The sequence below is a fragment of the Channa argus genome, chromosome 13 (assembly GCF_033026475.1).
Source record: "Channa argus isolate prfri chromosome 13, Channa argus male v1.0, whole genome shotgun sequence".
In the NCBI taxonomy this organism is placed as follows: Eukaryota; Metazoa; Chordata; class Actinopteri; order Anabantiformes; family Channidae; genus Channa; species Channa argus.
The window spans coordinates 14,235,179-14,255,335 of NC_090209.1; the positions used below are offsets into that span (position 1 = coordinate 14,235,179).

Consider the following 20,157-nt stretch of genomic DNA (forward strand, 5'->3'; position numbering starts at 1 on the left):
CTTCAGTTCTCCAGCAGGTTGTGTGCATGGTGCACCACTCATTCAATGCAAAAGGTGCACAATGCAGAAGATCAGGTTTGACAAGAAAAATTTAAAAAGCGCTGCCCAACCACCTTTACAAACAATACAGGTCTATTCAGATGAGGCTGAAACAGGTTAGAATGTTCCCGTTTGCAAACCACTCCTTCAATAAATGTTGCACAATATAGTTTACTGAGAGTGTGTTATCGCTTCTTTTCACAAAGAGTTTTTAATCACTAAACCTGTGGCATGGCAGTTTTCACACGGTTGTAAAATGGGTAATGAATTTCTTTCCACACCAGGAACATCATGGCAAGAAATCTAGATGATTTTGTAGGCCTATGTGCTGCATCAGTGACAACAGCAAAAAAGTAAGTTAATTATGCTGTTAGAATGTGACAAACTTCGTAACAAATCTATACTCTGTAAGAGAAAGATTCATGCATGACAAGATTAAGAGTATAGAGCATAGTAAGATAATGAACCAGGATAGATCAAAGTCAACTTTTACAACTAAAGTCATAAAAAACTTATTGGTATATGTCATTGTAAAACATTTTTCTATTATACAAGTAATTTATCTCACAATTTTTTTTTAATTAAAAACAAAAATGGACATCTTATTCCTCAGTAAGACATTTTTGCATTCAGTGTTATACAAAAATAGAATAATAATAATAAAAAAAAAAAACATCACTAAATTGAGATTTTTTTTCAAGCTGGAGTGTAAATTCACCGAATTAGACTGAATGCATTTCACAGCCACACTCCTATTGTCAAACTGCAGCTCCTGCATGACGTCCACTCTTTGTCAACATTATCCCCCAACCACCTTCTTTCTTCCTGAGTTGCTACCATAAATATATTCAAAACATGTTAAAGTCATTATGAGTTTCTTCACAAGAAGGGAAGTGTTTCACTTTGGCCTCCATCTTTTCTGTCCACTCATTGTGGCCAAATGTCCCAGCCTCTAAGTTTGTCCCACTGGATCAATATTGAGTTAGTTCCTGGAAGCTGAGTGTGAGGAAGGTGCCAGTGGGCTCTTAAGGGGTAGTCTGAAAGGTCAGCTGAAGCTCCAGTGTTGGAAAGGGTCAGCAGAGTTGCATCGGTCCATCTGAATGTGCCCTTCTTTCAGCTGTAAACATTTGCCACTGCTGGGATTCTTTAGAAGATTTTCCTGAAGAGTAATATCAAGGTAAAAGTAAATCACTGCTGAAGCCCAAAAGTAATTCATAATATAAAGCATATCATGACTAAATAGATCCAAATACCCGTATTTGCTTTGGGAGCATCAAATGAGAAGATTAGAATCACTGCTACGGAGTATCACTGTATCTGTATACATGCTGGCGTCTCTACCGATGGCTTGTTAACCTCAAAAAGACCAACTAAGTCAGAATGCAGAACCCTCACTTTTTCCCCCTTGTTTCCAGTGTTTATGCTGAGCTAAGTGGGCCAGCAGTAAATTAACCTATTAGCAAAGAGATACAATCATGTATCAAACTTCTCATTTAATGATCTTCAAGAAAGAAATAAGTATACTTCCCAAAAATGTCAAACTTCAAGTCTGGGCACAAGTGGTCCTCACCTCTGTAAAGACCCACTCCTGCTGTGGTGCCAAACTGCTGCCCTTCCCCTTCAGATGGCATAGCTCAATCTTGACAGATTCTGGCAGGGGATTGGCATGAAGACACAGCTGCTTTCCAATGTTATGTCGCAGCTCCTTATGACTTGTGTATTCAAAGTACTAGAAGGAAAAATCATCCAATTAGGGACCAAACTGCTAAGGAAAACTTTCACGTTTCTTCAGTTGTCAGTTTTATTTAGTGTGTATCAGAATCAACGTACCTGGTTGCCTCCCATGTTGTGACACTGGTACATGATCACGGGTTTACCTCCATCGTTGTTCTCTCCAACATCCAGACAGGTTTGAGATCCTGAATTTTTTATCTGGTGCAAACACAGATACCCAGTAAAGATACAGGTGCAGTTATGTAACATGTACAGCGTGTTATGTTGTTTAGATCCGCATGGAGACAAAGGCAAACATGACTTACTGCTCCATATTTTTCTGGTGTTAAATCTGGAATAAAGACCTCTGGGTAGACTGTGTTTAGGTACCAAGTGAAGTTCTTGCACTGTAGCCTCTCTTTCAGTTTCAGACGATCTGAGATGTCCCCATACTTGTTCTATAACAGTAAAAGTGGGATAGTTATTACCCTGACATACTCTTCAAAGAACAGATATAGTTCTAGGGATATCTTTGTGCAAGAACAGAGCTGCTCCCATAACCACGTCACACTGACCTCACTGGCCATGACTGCAGCTTTTTGGTTGCGGCGATAGTAGATCTTCTTGTAGTCATCCATCCACACCTCAGCCAGGCGCACCTGGTTACGAGTGATGACCTCAGTGCCCTTAGGAAAGGTGTGGGGGCTTTTGGTGCGGAAGACATGGCCCACCACTGAACAAGGGATGATTTCCAGCTGACCCCCACACTGCCATACCTGCAATTCAGGCTCTATGTTAGAACAAGGCTAAATTCATTTGTGAAACCTAGGAAGTGTAAGTGAAGAAACCGACCCTGAACGACATCTCCACATTCTCACCGCCCCAAATCTCCATCTGGTCATCATACGTTCCGATGTGTTCAAAGTACTTCTTTGAGACTGCGAAAAGTCCTCCAGCAAAAGTAGGGGTCCTAAAATTTTAATGAGCAGGTACAAAAGCCTAATTAACTTAAATGGTTCATGTTTCTAAGTGAAACCAACATGATCCTTCTTACTTCACAGGGTATGTTTCATCCTTGCGCAGCTTCTTTGCATCCTCTGGGATCGCCTCCCAGCCAAAACCCAGGCTCCAGTCAAAGTTACCACGGTGGAAAGCATGATTGGTGGCCACAGGCTTGCTGAACTGAAAGGTGTTAAGGTCAATGGTGGTGATCTCAGGACTAACCACAGCAGTGGGTTCTTCGACAATACGAACCAGCAGTGGCTCAAGCCAACCATGGAAACATTCACCTTGATAGGGAACGAAAGGCAGAAATCACCACATATTTCACTTTTACGTGAAACAACAATCTTCTGTAGCTACAGAGAGTTAGTGTATAGAGAGTTATAGTGTATCTAGAATTAATGACTGCTCTACATTTATGTTTTTGTCTAAAAAGTGACAATTATTTGGTATATTGCTTGCATTAGCAATCATCAGGGGAAACGGAAATATCATGCAGGTAAAAAATAAATAAATAAATAAAAACAAAAACTGAGGCTAAAACAGTAACTTAACATTAAGAGAGAACAGCATTTTTCTTCTGCAATTAAAATTGTATTGAGGGCATCTTCTCACAATGTGCATCGAGAAAGGTCAGAATCTCCCCCTGAGCGATACCGGCACCCAGCAGCCTTGCCGTGATGAGGCCTTTCCTCTCTAGCTGTCGCACTATGCGGACAATCTTCAGTTCACTCACATATTCCTCCAGTTGAGTCTTCAGGTGCTCTGAAAGAAATAAAAACAATGTTATCTTTGAGCTCCAGTATACAAATTTCTTACCTTGCCGTTAGAGTACACAGATATGTAAAACATTTAAAAACGTGGTCATGACCACGTAAACTGTTAGGTATTACAACCAGAAGTGGTCAGGCAAACTGTTATTTACAGCCTGGTATGTATTAAAAAAAAAACCTCGTATGAGATAGAGAGAGATCTCTCTCACACACACACATTTTCTTTTTATTTTTATATATATATATATATATATATATATATATATATATATATATATATATATATATATATATATATATATATATATATATATATATATATATATATACACACACACACACACACACACACATATATATATAAAAGAAAAAGCAATGAATTGAAAACACTGCTGGGAAAACTGGGTCACACTTCCCTTTGAAAAGCATTTATGACCACAATGCGTGCCACACACATTTCGCACTTGTTATGACTGAAAGCTGTTGCTCTGATAGCAGAAAGGGACGTTTTGGTACAGAAAGAAACGTGTAAATGACACTGACAATAATGGTGACTAATGGCAGGCTATCTTAGAACAGATAACTGACTAATATCTCAAGCTCCCTCAGTAAGTCACTGGAAACTCCTATTAAATAGGAAATGAGAAGAACTGCCTGTAAATATAAAACTGAGCTATTATTAAGATATTAGAAGGCAGATGTTTTTGTAATGGGTGAACTTACATTTAATGTGATTCAACTATTTTTTAAAAGGCATTTCATGTAATTTACTAATGTAGAGACTGATATGATGATGGTAATTGCCAGCTCCACTAGTAATGATTTGAACACTGCTGTAACCCTTCCTGGCCTGCATTTTGACAAGAAAATAAATAAATAAAAACAATGATCCCATCTGATAAGAATTAAAAAAAAGAAATGTATACAAAATGCCAAATTACACACTGCATGTCCTGAGACTTTGCATGTGAAGTCAAATTACTTGAATTGTAAAACACTGTCCTATGCAAACCTCTTCTATGTTATCTTATCAAAGCTCAGGCCTGTGAGTAAATGGAATGCTGCCCTCAAAGCTCTGTCAGTTTAATTAATAAATAACTTGGAACTTAACAGTTTAGAATTTCCCTTCTGATTTCCACTCTGCAATACATATTTGAGGGATGGGACACAAGGACTCAGAGGGCCTCTTCAGCTTTAACTTTCTTAACTTCCTCTCACTTTAATACAGTTCTCACAAGCTTCTGCAATCTGCTGTTGAGACGGTCTTTGAGCAAGTTTTACCATTTGCATGCGTTTTTATTTTTTTTCACACCTGCAGTGCTGGCATCATCGACCAGGATGATCTCTTTGAGCAGGATAGCTGGAGACGTGTGCAGGACACTGTAGACTGTCCTGAGGAGGGTGGACCAAGCCTCATTATGGAAAACTATGATAACACTGGTGGTTGGCAGAGGGGGACAGCGACGAAACTTCCTCTCCACACACCTGAATGAGGTGAACCACATACAAAATACAAAGGATGACAAAAATGCGTGCAAGTGTGAGACGCATAGCTGATAAAAGTCACAGAAGGTCACGTGTAACCACATACAGTTATTTGCAGCTGTTTGCAGCTATTCAAGTTCTGCACACTCTCTCGAAACATCGTAAGGTGGAAACAGGAACCAACTGCTTATTTAAAAGCCACTTGAAAACTCTACACAAAAAAAAAATATCTCAAAGCCAATCAGAGGCGTGACATATTTAGATGTCAAACAGAGTGGACTGAGTGACGGTAATTAAACAACGCACATAATGCCTCAGTCTTAATGATCCAGGATACAGACTTGTGCTTTATATACTACAAATATTTTTTTATGATTACTTTGATAATTGAGTGTTATGATTTTCCAGCCTGATACTTAACTCGATATGAAAATGCTTGTACTGTAAATAACTCACCACCCTGAGTAAGATCTTAGCTGAGATACAAGGTATTATCAGACCTGCTGTGTACATGTCAGCATAGTTGTTGGTAAAACAGTGATTAGCTTAGAATATCCTAGAACAAGGTCTTACTCTGGAGGCCTCGTGTCCTCCCCCAGACTACGACTGAGCGAGATACGGTCACTGGCAAACTGGTTGAAACAGTGCCGTGTCATGCCTTCCTCCTTCTCCTTTGCCTCCTCTGGACTGATTTGTTGTTCTTGAAATGCCTTCCCATCAGCCCCAGGGCTTGAAGGGTCCTGCGGTGGTCTTTCCAGGTGAGGTTTGAGTTCAGCCTGTGTGTAGAATCCAGCGGGGCAGTTGACATCTTGGGTGGGCTGCTCATGTGCTGAGGGAGGCTGTGGGGCTCGAATCTGGAAACCAATATTGTTGACAGCCTCTCGGACCATGACTATCATTTTGTCCCTTTTGTCAACCAGCTCCTGAAACCATGGGTCCACAGCAGGTGAAGAGCCAACATCCTTCTGGAGGACCACAAGGGCCACCACGAAGAGAGTCCCCCCTAGGAGAACCAGCTTCAGAGGGGATAAACGCCGGCGTAGGAAAATACGCATGTTTTAGGATTGGCTTCAAAGGCTGTTGAAAAAGAAAGAAAACAAAACTCATTCCCCCAAAACCTTCAGCAAAATGTTTGTGCAGGTTACTTCAGGGTTTCAATTGAAGCCTACGAGGAGACATTTCTCAAAACTCATTCCTCCATAACCCTTACCTGACCTTATAGTTAAGCATTCAGGGAGCTTTTCCTAGCAGCGCGAGAAGAAGGCAACCAAAATCCCTTAAACCGGTTTGTGTCTTTCTGCAAGTATCATAGCAGCAGGTACTAGCCAGCCTCACTCCTCCCAGTCTGTCGCTTAAGGAAACAATCCCACAGGACGGGTGGAGAGAACAGGGAGAAGGAGAGTAAAAAAACACACCCTGCCTCTCAGTAAACATCTGAATTCACCTGCTCCGGCCACAGTGCTTCAGGACCCACGTGGCAGCAGGTGAATCACGGCACTCCAACACTAGCTAGGTAAGTGACGCACAGTCCCATATTGGAAAACTGCTCCAATGCCACCTCACCATTAATAATCAGCTGTCATGTGCTACAGGAAGTGAGTTTGCTACGTGGAACATGACGGTACCATAACTCTCCCGGTCTTGATATGACAAGCCGGTAGTTTCCTGCCAAGTGAAACAGTAGATCACTGTAGGTCATCTGCATGTCCTTAGGTGATCACTGTTCAGTTAGAGACTCAATCTTACATGGTCATAATTTATTTACTCAATTCTCAAGCCAGCCTCTTTCATAATTGATTTAAGAGGACACACTTTCTGGTGTTCCACAAAAAGAACACAACCCCAGTACACCTGTAGCTCCGTCTAATGGGCAACCAGTTAGACAAGTGTGTTGGAAGGACAGTAGCAGACTGGAGCATGAGGAGCATGTAAAGTCAGCTTTACACTGCATGGTCTTGCTAATCTGGATTGAGCATTGTGTCACATCACGTTAACTTTATATTAACAAATATGTTCAGGTGGGGACACGGATACAAAAGCTCATTTACTAATAATATACATCTACACTTTTCCCCCCAAACAGCTTCATACGGTGAAAGTCACAGCACAAGCAGTCAAACTCTGGTCGCTGTAAGACCAGATGCTGGAAAGTGAAACAACTCTAAAGTCACTACACACAACGGAAAGAGAAAGAACTAGGTGCTTATATCCTGCTCTCAGTCAGTCAGTCTGTGTAGGACCTACAAACTCTAGGAACAGACTAACAGAAACCACTTAGTCTGTCAAAAAAAAAAAAAAAAAAGAGAAAGAAAAAAAATCACACGTTAGGCAAATGAAAAAGACCGGATAGCGAGTCTCACGTCTGACACCGAGTCGCGACTGCACATCTAAATGAATGGGTTTCGATATCTTCCAAATGCACTTACCTAAACTTATCGACAGGCTCTCGGCATCACCCGCTTGTCTTCACTTACTGCGCCTTTACTTTTTGTAGAGAGCAGCCAGAGGAGCATACTGCGTCTTCTCCACTGTCCTGGAGATGACAAACTGAGTTCTGCACTAACCAGGATACAGCAGCTCCCCGTGGCCTCCGGCCTCTTCCTTTAACAGGTGCCATTTGTTGAGTTAACTAGTTGAAGTGAGTCCCCTGCTGGCGGACACAGTTAATATTTTCAAATGTCACACAAGCCGGTTACAGGTGCTGGAAGAGTAGCTCACAAAAATGACTGAAACAACTCAAATAACACAAAAGCACAAAAAATTAAAATAAAAAATAAGCTATATTTGGGTGCATTTGAAAATACTGTTAACATCTCAAAGCCTGCACTTTGAAAATCGAAAAATCACAGCGTACAATCAAACTTAAGTGTATTTCATTCACACCCCGGTCGCTTCCTGTGTCAGTGACACTGCATTGGGGCTTTTTCACCAAGGATTAGGAGGAATTTATGTTGCTTAATTAATGTTCAGCACAGGGGGCTGTAAGTGAACATTGGTATCACCTGAACAGAATTTCATTATTCATGTGCACGCAATTAAATACTCTCTCCTGTATCACCCTCTTGAAACTGTAGACTGATTTATTTGGAAAAGGAGGAGGCGGTGTCTCTCAGGTTACTGTGCAACCTTGATTGCACATTGCTGATTGACATGAGAGCTAAATTAAAAGCAATCAAAACAGCACCAGCAAGTGGGCCAAACTATGTTGTGCAATAAACTAAAAATAAATTTGCTCTTTTTGTAGAAGCAGATATGTACGTTTTTGCTCAACTAAAACATTTTTTTCCAGTGTATTCCTATAACCCCATAGTAACAAACTGAAGATTAAATAGCTGGTGCCCTACTTCTCTATTATCAAAATGAACTGTTATATCTGTTACTGAGAAGAAACGGCAGCAGAAATGACACAAACACAAATGGAAAAAACAACCATTTATTGTCTTCTTACCCAAGGTGAAACTAATGTCAAAAATTGCACTATTTTTTAACCTCATGGAAATTCAACAGTGTTGAATTCTGAAGTTTACTGATAAGGAAACAGAGGGGTAAGCAAAAATGAGGTTCATTATATAGCCAGTAAAGGCAACATTTTTAGGATCAGACAGAAAAGTCTGAATGTAAGATACTACTTCACTTTACTGCAAGAAAGAACTTCAATCGGTTTGACCTCTAGTACAGTTACTCAGCTCCTTCTCCAGGACCAAAGGCAATGCAAACAGTAGCAGTAGCAGTTTTATTGTGGAAAAAAAATATTCATTATAGATACATTCATATGATTATTGTATCAGAACAAGGAATTTTGGGGGAGCTGCAAGCCTTCATGTGCCAAAAACAATGAACTAATATCAAATACTGTCACGTGAATTGAGTATCGGTCCTTGAAGTATGCAGACCTTGGAACTACATAATCTCGAGGCAATACTTGTGAGAAGATGGAGAATTCCTGCTTACAGATAATCCTGAAGTTGTCAGGAAACCAGTTTACTTTCACAAAGTTACATTTTATAGGCTTTTGCTTTAGGTCGGAATAAAATCAGTCAAAAATTCCAATCCAGTAAAAGGCGCGGTAGAGTAATTCTCTTCATTTGACACAAGAAATCATGAATGGACACACAACTGCAAAGAATAATATAAAACATGCCTTGCAACCAGTTTGGCAAGAAAGCATTGTCATACAGTATCATAAAAACCTCACAGTCAAGAGTTACAGTATGCCCCTTTATAGAGAAAGATCAGCATTCACTTACATGTGCTCACACCCACTCACACACCCATACGTACTTTATTCACACACATACTTATATAAAACACTTCATGACAATCTCTCCTCAGTACCATGATACTAATGTGTGTATTCCTTCATAATCTGGTCCACAATAAAATAGTTGTCCATCCTTTGTTTCTTACTTACTGTTTGTCTCAATAATACCATAATACATTGCAGGGAGCGCGTAATCAACCATACGTTTCAGTGAATCACAAACAGCCCCGTGTCCATTCTGCAGCTAATCACAAGCTGGAAGAAACAAAGAACGCCCTCATAAGAAACAATAAAGTCTGAACCAAGGTTTGTTGTGAGTGCCTTCTATCTGTGTGTGTGTTTTCCTTCATGAGTCCACAAGAAAATAAAAGTTTTTATCAATGACAGTGACATTACCGTGGCCTCTGCTGTCAAAAGATGAATAAATTTCTTACGTGTTCTATACTTCAAACAGAATCATTAGTGTGTGGTTCATATAAAACTTTTGTTCTTTGGTCATTGTCATCCTTTATGTTGTCCTTGCATATTTTCTTTTAATTACCATAGTTTAGCTTTTTTGTACACATATAGTTTTCTGTTTTGTACAAGGTCATCACAAAAAGCCATCTGCATGAAAATAAATAATGACTCCAGATGAAATACTTGTACTATTGCTCATAAACACAAGCATCGCCACTTCCATCCTAAGGCAACTGGGCTTTGTGATCTCTCGAGCAGCTAGGGGAAAAAAAATAAAAAAAGCCTTCTGATGTGAACAACATCCTACATGTGTGCATCCGAGTACGTGACCACATAGGAACAGGCCGAGGTCGCCTCTGTAGGCCGCATTCCATCCCCAGTGTGTTAGCACCGCACTACGGTGCTCATCAGCAAGCTGACCACTCAGTCTCTCTGCAGTCAATATATCAGTCTTGTCAGTGCAGTCACTCTGCGGTCGGCCGGTCTGTCGTTAGCTTCCTGGGGGACCACTGGTGAGGAAGTAAGTGGTCATCTCTCCCTTTCCTTTCACCTTGACCACACCTCGACAGTCTAGCTGGTATCCGTTGCTGGCCAGCACGTGGTACAAGTCTGTGGTCACCTGAGAGAGGACACAGACATTTGACACCCACAGTGTGACACACTCAACCCTGTCCAGGGGAAACACTCACAGGACCACTGTCAGTTTCATGTTTAAAGATTTAATGTGGATAGGTAAGTAGCTCATTTCAAATTCAATTTAGAGCGCAACCAATTATTAGTACTTATTTATTAGAGTTAAAAAATATACACTTGTCTCAACCAATTCAAACAATTTTAAGAATTGAATTGAGTTAGTTATGCTATTGTGTGCTATCATTTGCTCATACAATTGTTTTGTCCATTTTTGAGTATTTGTCTATTTAAATTTTAAATTAACTAGACCGTAAATTAGCAATGCCTCAAAAAATAAATAAATAAGTAAATACAATTCATCATTATAATTGTTTAATCAAACAAAAATAGAAATGACTATGGTATCATAGTAGAACACATTTTTCCTTGTTGACATTTCATACACAAAAAAATTACTGAGTCAAATAAAAACAATTACAATGGAACAAACTGCTTATTGTAGGCCTAATATTTATATACTACATCAGCACTTTTTGTTAGACTTTATGCAATTTGAAGTGCCTGACAAGTGCCTGACAAATCGAAGAACAAATTTATACGTGAAGTACTGATTATTGCTGATGGCATTTCGAATTGCAGTAACTGAAATTGTACAAAAGGTGGCAGCAGAGTCCTGATTTGGGGGCAGAGAAGCTACAGCAATAAGCTGGGACGCTATTATCATTTTTAAATATGTATTTTAACAGTTACTATACATCTAAACAAGATGCTGAATAAATCTGTGGGAATATTATTCTAATTTGGCACTGCTTCTATGAGGAACACCACATGGCTCATCATTATGGTCATGAATTTCTGTTACTGTTTATATAAAATTTAAATGAAGCTTCCTGCCTGGGACATTAGAGCACCATAATGCTAGAGACCAGCATGCCCAGTGCTGACAGGGATCCTTGCTCAAGGGCACTTCTGCAAACCAGATTTCTGAACTTAAATGCTCAAGCTGAAGGACTCATGCACTGTACACTGATTGTATCAGTACCACTAACAATACTTTCAGCTTTGTGTACTTTGGAGTGATTAACATCGCTAAGTTAATATGTTTGTCGTGTGGACATTTTTTCAGGAGACATAAGAATGCAGAACTTGAGCAAGAATCGGATGTGAGTAAACATGACTGACACACTTGGAATGACTACCGACAACTTTATGATGACTAATATTGCAAGTAATCCGATTAGCAGTCTGCACTGGCTGATTCAGTTAATATAAGTCATAACTGCAAAATATTTATAGTAAAAAGTCTATGACATGTATGATACCTGGATGTAATCTGGAACTCCTGTACTGTCCATACGGCTGGCCACGTTGACTGTGTTCCCCCATATATCATACTGGGGTTTCCTGGCTCCAATTACCCCTGCTACCACAGGCCCCATGTTTAACCCTGAGAAGAAATCAAATCATATTAGTTACACCATATTAATTCCACTATTATGTTCTTTCTAAAAAAGCGAATTGATAGAACAAATCCAACCTCTAGGCTTACCTATCTTCATCTGGAAATTGTTGAAGGAGTGCTCGTTTATGTATTTCATCTGCTCTCTAAGCCTCATGGCGTAGTCGGCCAAAGCCAGAATGTGTGAGCGTCCCTCTTTGTCGTACGTGGAATCGTTGAGGCCAGAGGCTGCCATGTAGGTGGAGCCGATAGTTTTGATCTTCTCCAGCTGGCGAAACCTCTCCTCACTGATGATCTAGAACCACGTCAACCACGTATAACAGGAAATGAGACAAACAAAAGCAGCACTTTAGCTACAGGTCAACGGTACAGTAAGTGGGAGACCACCACAGAAAAGGAAGAAAAAAACAACAACAAACTTTTCATTTCCGCATGTAGAACACCTTATCCAATAAAGGTCTTTTTATACGTATTTAATTTGCTTTTAATGTTCTTGTATATTCATCCTGTCTTCTCACCTCATCGAAATCAGCAATGATCTCATTGAGTAGTCTGAGACACTCCACTCCCTCATTGTTAGCCTCGAGCTCCACGTAGAACTCAGAAAAGTTGCTGATGGAGGCAAACATCACAGCAACGCATTCACATGACTGGTAGTACAACTCGTCATTGCGACGCTCTCGGGCAAGGAAGTGGGCAGCTACATCCTTGGGTAGGATGTTGTGGAGCAGGCGGCGATTGTATGCTTGCAGTTTCTCCATGTCCTCTTTCTCTTCTGTGGCCTGAGAATAGACAGACATGTAGATGGAGTTGCTTAGTCTCACTGTCATGGAACTGCACTCTCACTGTTGGCAAGTTACACTACAGTTCCAGCTTCAGTTTTATTTCAGTTTAACACATCAAATAGTTTACTTTACCTGCAGCTTCCAGAGGAAGTCAAGGCGTGCGGTGGACTCGACCTGCTGCCCATGCAAGTAGAGAGCCAGAACAAAAACCGTCAGGATTACAGGGATCATGACCTTTAGGGGAACCTTGGTTGCCCTCTTCAGGCTGAAGAGGAAAAGAGTAAAAATATGAGTAAAATATGTACGAAACCCAACATGTAGCACATATGGAACGAGTAAACGCTGCTTACCACTGTTCTGCAGTTTCATTGAAACCAGGGCTGAGAAATGGACAAGAGAATGTAAACCATCTACAAGAGTTCTACAAAAGTTGACACTACAAAATATAAAATAGTAAATCAACTTACTGTCGTAGGGAATCATTAACAGGTGTTAATTGCCTGAAGAAAAAAATTAGAACACATTCAAAAAACTAAAACTGCACATTAGAAAGTGGGTCATTTAAGATCTACACCTTTTGTAAAAAGTAGCCCATGACTAACCTAAACCACAGTATTATGCCACAGGAGCTGAGCTATGCAAGCTCAAACAGAGAGTGTATGTGTTTGTAAATGTGCGTGTGTGTGTTCCTGGCAGGGTACTCACAGGGTGTTGGCAGTGACCAGCAGGTCTGCGTTGTCAAACAGGGCCACCTGAGGCCACTCCACCAGCAGGAGGAAAGTGAGCTGGATGAGCAGCATCAGCGCCAGCTTCCCTATGCTGCTGATGTGGAGAAACACGGAGCAGGCCAGCAGGGTCAGCAGCACGCTGTAGCTGAAATACTGCATGGGACAGGAAGCAGTGAGGAAGGAGGAGGAGGGTTAGGTGAATATCCAACCACACTTTTTATGCAGACAGACAAAACAAACACGAACATGAGCACATTGGCACACACCTGCAAATGTGTGTGAACACAGACAACAGATTACACCTATGCTAAATAAAATTTTATGGGACTGACCTCAGGGAAATGGCAGGGCATGGCCTGGCTGGAACACAGAGTCAAACCATCCGGTGCTGTCTTGGTCAGGTTGTGTAGGAGGCAAAGAGTCGCTGATGTGTTAAGCTCACCCTCCACACAGTCCCCCAGTTTCTCTGTGCTGCAGGTAAACTGGGCAAAAACAGGAAACAGTCTGTCAGCAAGGACGAGATATATTCAAATGTTAAACTAAAAACAGAAAGGCCAATTATATAACATGTAAATTTATCCAACAACATTAGAACCCAGCTAATGATTTTACAAGGCCCATTGCAATATCCATGACATATTTGCACGTAGCATAGATGTGTCTGATGAGGAGCACTTGGTTATTCAAAACTTACAAGATATGTGGGGGAAGGCTTGATCAAGACGGCCCTTGGGCCAGCTGTTTGACAGGCAACAAACACTATATGCAGGTGTTTCCATACAGTAAATTTTAAAGTTTATGTCAAGAAACCTGCTTCCAAACTGATACAAGATACAAATTTTATCTTGAATCAAATAGGATAAGCAACTGCTGAATTGAGCAGAAACCTACTACAATGTCATTATTACATTTAAATTTAAATTAGATTCATGTTATAGTGGTGAGACACAGCAGCAAATCAGAGGCTGCGCCAATCCTGCAGGTCAGGATCCAAACAAGTTGATGAGCACATCACGAAATGTCTTAGCTATAAAGCGTTGAGCACATGGTGAGATCTTGCACCGTCAAACCTGATCTTTCAAAGACTTACAATACAGCTAACGCTCAGTACTGTACATACAGCAGTAACCATCTTTATCAGACCGCTTCCTTGGGTTTTCAACACAGGCTCGTTTAAAAAGCACATTCTATATTTATAACCTCTCAGTTCTTTATATCTTTCTGTGACTGTTTAGACTTTTTCAACCATGGCATTGGTCATGTGGCACACAATGACATTGGATTTAAGCATATTTTAGCATAAACACAATGGAAAATGGGTCTATATAATGTTGATAAACCTGGAAAAATTTTATGGTTAAAAATAGACGTTTCCACAAGCAACTCCATGCTGCTACAGAATTTCTTTGGAGATGAATCGTATGACACATTCATAGGAAAAGAGAGATGCAATGGTAGCAAATACACTTTGGTTACACTTTGGTTACCCTTTAAGTATGTTAATGCAACATGTTATGATGCACAAGTGACAAAATGAAGAGCTGTGGTCCCTACCATATTAGCAAATGAAGAGATGAAGAGGAGGAGGATGGTGAAGACGCCCACCAGTGTGCTGTTTGCACGAGACTGGACTATTTTCTTGGTTACAGTCTGCAAGGCAGCTGGGAAGAGCTTGAATAGAGGCAGCAGGGAGAAGATCAGATAAGTTAATACCATTAGTGATGCTGGCTGAAGACATGTGATAATCAACCTTATCTGAAGATATCTGCAAGCAGAATCGTATGAGTGGTGTAGGCCTTTGTTTCTTACTTTGATGCAGGAGTAGATGGCACAGATGAAGAGAATGTTGGCAAGGATGATGAAGATACTGATGTAAAGGCCAAGCATAAGTGTTGTTCTGCGGAAGACAAGAAAACAGGCTGATTAGGACGTCATTAACTCATCATAAACCAATTAAGACCACATTTCCTGTCTACATTTCTGTATAACATGGAAACTGAGTAGTACAACTTATAGACTACTTACTTTGGGAAAATGATAATTTGAATGAAACATATCCAACAGAAAACAAGGAGTGTGCAGGCCACATATCCCCCAAAACGATCATCAATCTTTTTGGAGTACTGAAAATAGAACAATAGGATCAATAGGAAATCAATTTCTTTAGCAGCTAAGGTCATGAGGAAATAACAAATGAACTCCTATCAAATCATCCACCTTTTTCTCCAGATCGGGTGTCTGAAATGTGAGCAGAAACTTCTTGACATGATCTTTCCTCAGCTGGTCGATGCTGCGTGCATCGATGGCCCGCCCAAGAAACTCATCCACCTCGTCCTCAGGGTTCAGGGCCTCCTGAGTGCAGCGGCTGTTAGGTGGATGAAACAATAGGTCACTGTGTGGTGTGTGTTTGCATCTGTTTGTGTATGTGTGTGTTTTTGTTTGAGGAAGCTGGTCTGTGCTGTGACAGACAGAATGAGTCAGAGCTAGTATGATAGTTAGTGCTGGATTCAATCTAACTATATAAAACAAACAGTAAGCTCTGAAGTCAGACCACTACAGTGACAGTCTAATAATAACAAAATGAGCAATAACAAAAAGTAGGGCCAAAACACTCACTTGTCTTTGCTGGATGCTTCATCGATGCCCTGAAAAAAACAGGGAGATAGTGAGAAAATTAGCAAAAAACAGGGCCAGTGGAGGAAAAGAGAAAGAAAGAACGGGGAGAGATTTTCATGTGGCCACAGTACATCTGAAAAATAGACAGAGACTCAGACATCTGCACAGCTAATCCCTGAGAGCCAGGCTGATGTTTTAATTAATGCTCGGAGGCTTCAAATTACACCCTCTTTGCCCCTAGGGTTCAAACCATCTGAGATAGTGAGGACTAAAGGAGGAGGAGAGGGAAAGAAAGTAGGAAAGAAAAAGAAATGAGACATGTAGCATAAAGAGAGGGAGATGGGGAGAGAGCGTGAGTGAGAAATACTCAGCTTCTATTGTGGCTGGGAATCCCTAAGATTCCTGTTATAACTCCTGTTGGTTTGACAGAACAAATCAATATTTCTCCTCCCATTCCCACTGACTCCTTTAGATTTTCTTGTACATAGGTCAGGCAAGAGAAAAAAAAATACTATTATGGTTAATGGTATTCTACTGCCTACTGCCACGCTATCAGACAGCAATAATGCTAACATGCTAATTTAAGCTATATAATCATTGTTTAAATGTTTTCTAGTAAGGGTATTTTCTAAAACATATCTTCATTTGCTTACAAATGTTCCATTAACCAGAATCATTGAGTTCAGTCTGGACCAATGAAGTTATCAACTAGTGTCAAAATGCCTAAAGCCATGCTACAATATTAGATATTAGATATTTTTACATCTATGGTTTCAATGGTTTGGTCTTAAGAAAGCTGTAAAGATGTTGAGTATAAAGGGCATCGAAAGACAGAAAAAAAGCTGGTAATAATTCTACCTGACAAAAGTCTTCTGAACCTTGAATGTCTAATATTAACATCCGCTTTATGGGCATAATTAGAATGGATATTTATGATTTGACTTCAGGAGGAGAGAGGATGACGGAGGGAACAGGATATAGACAAGAAGAACAAGTGCTATGTACTGAGCTAAGTGCTCCCTGCGTGTTTCTCACCATCTGCCTGAAGACTTTCGACTCCTTCGTTCTGGCGAAGGATCTGTCAGGCACCCAGCGTGGCATCAGTCCCTCGGCAGAATTTGCACGTGCTCGCGACATCTTGGCCATCATGGCTTTCTCGTCTTTCTGGAAGTGAAGAACCCCACCAGGGTAGATGCACTGAGAAACAAGATCTTCTATGCCAAGTGACAAGCCATTATATTGTTTGTGTGAAATATAACAGTAGTGTGAAGATCTGAGGAGGACACAGCTAGGAGGTGTTTGTGCATTTGACCTGACACTGACCCTCTTCTGGCTGCTGTCCAGCACCAAGAAGGTTTCAATGTTGTTCTCCTTTAGGTAAGAATTCCTTTCCCCTCCAAACCCTGGCTCCACCTCGTAGTCCCCGTTCAGATACTGCAGTGTGGCTTTGGTAATGTGTATACGCCTACACACACACATACAAACATACAGTGTGTCAGACAATAAGTGGCCTATGGGAGCCTATGTCAGTATGGCAGCAGATGGGGTGGGAGGGACTTACCCAGCCTTCCCTCCGGCCTCCATTTGGTTGGCGAGCGTCACATCATTGGACCAGACGTCAAATTGCCACTTGCGTAGGCCCAAAACCCCGCAGTGAACCCGCCCGCTGTGGATGCCCACTCGCATATTTACATTAACTCCTGTCACCTCTCTCACCAGCCTGCAGTTGTACACACACACACGCGCACACAGTATTGTCAAAGTATTAACCACTGAACTCCATTACATTATATACAAACATGGGTAGATTGTAAGCTGCATGTTCCTGTCTGAAGTGTGTAGGTGTTTCAGTGGATTAATTTGTGTTTGACTCACGAGATAGCTTCAATCATGTCAACGCCCATTTCCACACAGCAGTGGGCGTGGTCAGCCCGGGGTTCCGGCAGCCCTGACACACAGTAGTAACAGTCCCCTAGGATTTTAATACGGAGGCAGTGGTTCTCCTGTACAGGACACACACACGTACAATATTAGGTCCTCAATTACAGATAATACACAGCATGCTCATGTCAAACGCAGAGCTTTCCATACATAATTTAGATGACTCATCAGTCTCAGCATAGTCTAAGTGATGTGTTACACAATGCTTGAGTAACTCCCCCTTCCCCAATGACAAGTTGGCTTTGTCATAATAACAGTGAAGGCTACAGACTGTATGGTTGCATAGGCAACAATGGTTCTGCTTTGTGTCAGCGCTCACCGAGGCCAGCTTGTCAAAGCGGGCGAACAGCTCATTCAGCGTCATGACCAGTTCCTGGGCTGTGCACTGAGACGCCAGGCTAGTGAAGCCCTCAATGTCTGCAAACAGTATGCTGCAAGAGAGGTGATAGTGGCGATAGGCAGAGAATGAGGGAGAGGGTATTTGAAACAGACAGAAAGGAAAAGAAATACAGAGATTTGAGATACATCAAGGACAGCGGTAGTTAGCATGGCATCCTCGTCGTCTGGCTGCCATGTGAGCAGGAGAGAGAGGCAGGCATTTGTTCAGCTCTGGCTCTCATCATCTAGGCCAATGTAGGTCACCTCCTCCAACCCATCCCTCTGAGAACAGCCCCGCCACCCCACTGTCTGCATGCCTTTCATTGCTAACTTTTGATAGTAATGAAAGGCGAGGATAAACACCACATTCACAGTTTCAGCTGAAGGCGACAGATGGCGCTGTTAGTCCCGTGAGGTCATCCTGGTCCTAAATTACAGCAGTCCAGAGCCTTTCTGCATCTCCCACCCTAATCAAGACTTTTTTAGCCATGATTCAGTAACATCTTTGAAGCGTTAGTTCACATAAATGACAATGACATTTTAAAGGTCTCTGCACCGGCCACAATTTAAAATACAGCCTGTCATAAGTGATGTAAACCACTTATGACCAGCATAAAAATACAAAAACAGAACAACAACATACATTTGGGCCATGGTTGAGGTAAATTTAGATAACTGCCGGTTTTACCCTTGTATGGTTAAAACTTGGAAGAGTAGCAGTAACTATTTAGGTCACCACTAACATGACATTTCGTCTGTGACCTTAATTCATTAACTCCACTATCACAAATACAACCTAAATGCTTGACTCCACAGTAGGCTACACAGAGAACAGATAGTCACAATCACCTGTCAGTACTCAAGAACAGTTGGTAGGTGAAATCCACTTTTGAGAGGTGAGACCGGGGGCCAGCAAACTTCAGTCTCCTATCATTTGCTACTGAGAGCACAGCAGTGTGCCTGTGTCAATAAACCACAACATGCATAATACATGCTGTAAGGGAATTGGTTGTTAGAGTGACTCTGTAACTGACACATCAGTCAGTGAAGTGAGGTCAAAGCCATTGGTGCCACTGTGACAGCGAAGCAGACAAGCCTTCACTACAGCTTCCTTCCTAGTGTGTATGAGTGTGTTTGTGTAGTAGCGTGTATGTGTATTTATCTGTGTTTACCTAACATTGTCGTGTTTTTGGATGTAGATCTTGTGGAACATCATATCTTCCTTCTTGGCATTGATATCAGCCTTCATCTCCATAGCAACATGCCTTGGCAGCACAGACAGCAGTAGGCGCTCCTGAGAGAGAGAGAAGACAGAGAGACAATTTTAAGAAAGAAAGACACAGAGAGAGCCCATTCATTTTCACCAGTTTCTAACATTATGCTCAGTGAGTCACCCTGCCTTGTTATAATGTGCGTGGGAACGTGTTAGTCAAATAGAGAGGAGTGGAGATATGTGTTATACTCCAGAACATATTGTTGACCTCGAAATTTGAGACAAATTACACTAGAAAAAGGAGACACCCATTTGTTGCTCTTTTGCATTTGTGTGTGTGTTTGGTTTTCCTACAGGACACAGGCACGGCTGCTTCCTTGACTTATTTGCTTGAACACGTGTGTGTAATTGTGTATGTGTGTACCTGCTGCTGGTTTTCCCTCTGCAGGTGCAGCCTGGCCTGGATGTATCCTCTCGTCTCCTGGAAAGCTTGTCTCTGGGAGACCTCAGCAGGGTAGTGGGTACAGATCCCGATCATGTTAGTGCACAGGAAGATCAGCACATTGGCACTGATCTGAAAACGAACAGACACACTAAGATGACAGAAGCCCTCTGAGTATACACATGTCACATCACAAGAATACAGTGAACTCTCTCTGACCGGGGTGAGGT

At 41.3% G+C, this 20,157-nt stretch overlaps 2 protein-coding genes across 6 annotated transcripts in view; both read right to left on the minus strand.

Annotated features, from left to right (window-relative positions):
- Positions 1-247: 247 nt before the first annotated feature.
- Positions 248-7,599, minus strand: galnt6 (UDP-N-acetyl-alpha-D-galactosamine:polypeptide N-acetylgalactosaminyltransferase 6 (GalNAc-T6)). 4 transcript variants are annotated; one of them, XM_067527543.1, is made up of 11 exons: positions 6,228-6,509; positions 5,586-6,089; positions 4,840-5,012; positions 3,370-3,519; positions 2,807-3,041; positions 2,605-2,722; positions 2,328-2,528; positions 2,079-2,210; positions 1,870-1,971; positions 1,610-1,768; positions 248-1,198 (listed from the first exon to the last, which is right to left on the minus strand). In XM_067527543.1, the coding sequence occupies exons 2-11, from the start codon at positions 6,065-6,067 to the stop codon at positions 1,085-1,087; spliced, it is 1,866 nt and encodes a 621-aa protein (XP_067383644.1). In that variant the 5' UTR covers positions 6,068-6,089; positions 6,228-6,509; the 3' UTR covers positions 248-1,084. The 4 variants fall into 4 exon arrangements, with proteins under 4 accessions (XP_067383644.1, XP_067383643.1, XP_067383642.1 ...); XM_067527542.1 differs by having other exon boundaries at positions 6,223-6,509; XM_067527541.1 differs by lacking the exon at positions 6,228-6,509 and adding an exon at positions 7,439-7,599 and having other exon boundaries at positions 250-1,198.
- Positions 7,600-8,431: 832 nt separating this feature from the next.
- LOC137139792 (adenylate cyclase type 6-like) overlaps positions 8,432-20,157 on the minus strand; it is a 29,720-nt gene continuing 17,994 nt past the window's right edge. For both annotated transcript variants that reach the window (XM_067527539.1, XM_067527540.1), the window contains exons 4-24: positions 19,910-20,059; positions 19,445-19,566; positions 18,214-18,325; positions 17,829-17,956; positions 17,515-17,673; positions 17,277-17,418; positions 16,989-17,117; positions 15,954-15,982; positions 15,555-15,702; positions 15,363-15,460; positions 15,147-15,234; positions 14,892-15,008; positions 13,670-13,819; positions 13,315-13,490; positions 13,077-13,109; positions 12,960-12,989; positions 12,742-12,874; positions 12,343-12,606; positions 11,915-12,119; positions 11,688-11,812; positions 8,432-10,351 (exon numbers count right to left, since the gene is read on the minus strand). In XM_067527539.1, coding sequence (XP_067383640.1) covers positions 10,223-10,351; positions 11,688-11,812; positions 11,915-12,119; positions 12,343-12,606; positions 12,742-12,874; positions 12,960-12,989; positions 13,077-13,109; positions 13,315-13,490; positions 13,670-13,819; positions 14,892-15,008; positions 15,147-15,234; positions 15,363-15,460; positions 15,555-15,702; positions 15,954-15,982; positions 16,989-17,117; positions 17,277-17,418; positions 17,515-17,673; positions 17,829-17,956; positions 18,214-18,325; positions 19,445-19,566; positions 19,910-20,059 — 2,667 coding nt within the window. In that variant the 3' untranslated portion in view covers positions 8,432-10,222. The remainder of the gene's footprint in view (positions 10,352-11,687; positions 11,813-11,914; positions 12,120-12,342; positions 12,607-12,741; positions 12,875-12,959; positions 12,990-13,076; positions 13,110-13,314; positions 13,491-13,669; positions 13,820-14,891; positions 15,009-15,146; positions 15,235-15,362; positions 15,461-15,554; positions 15,703-15,953; positions 15,983-16,988; positions 17,118-17,276; positions 17,419-17,514; positions 17,674-17,828; positions 17,957-18,213; positions 18,326-19,444; positions 19,567-19,909; positions 20,060-20,157) is intronic.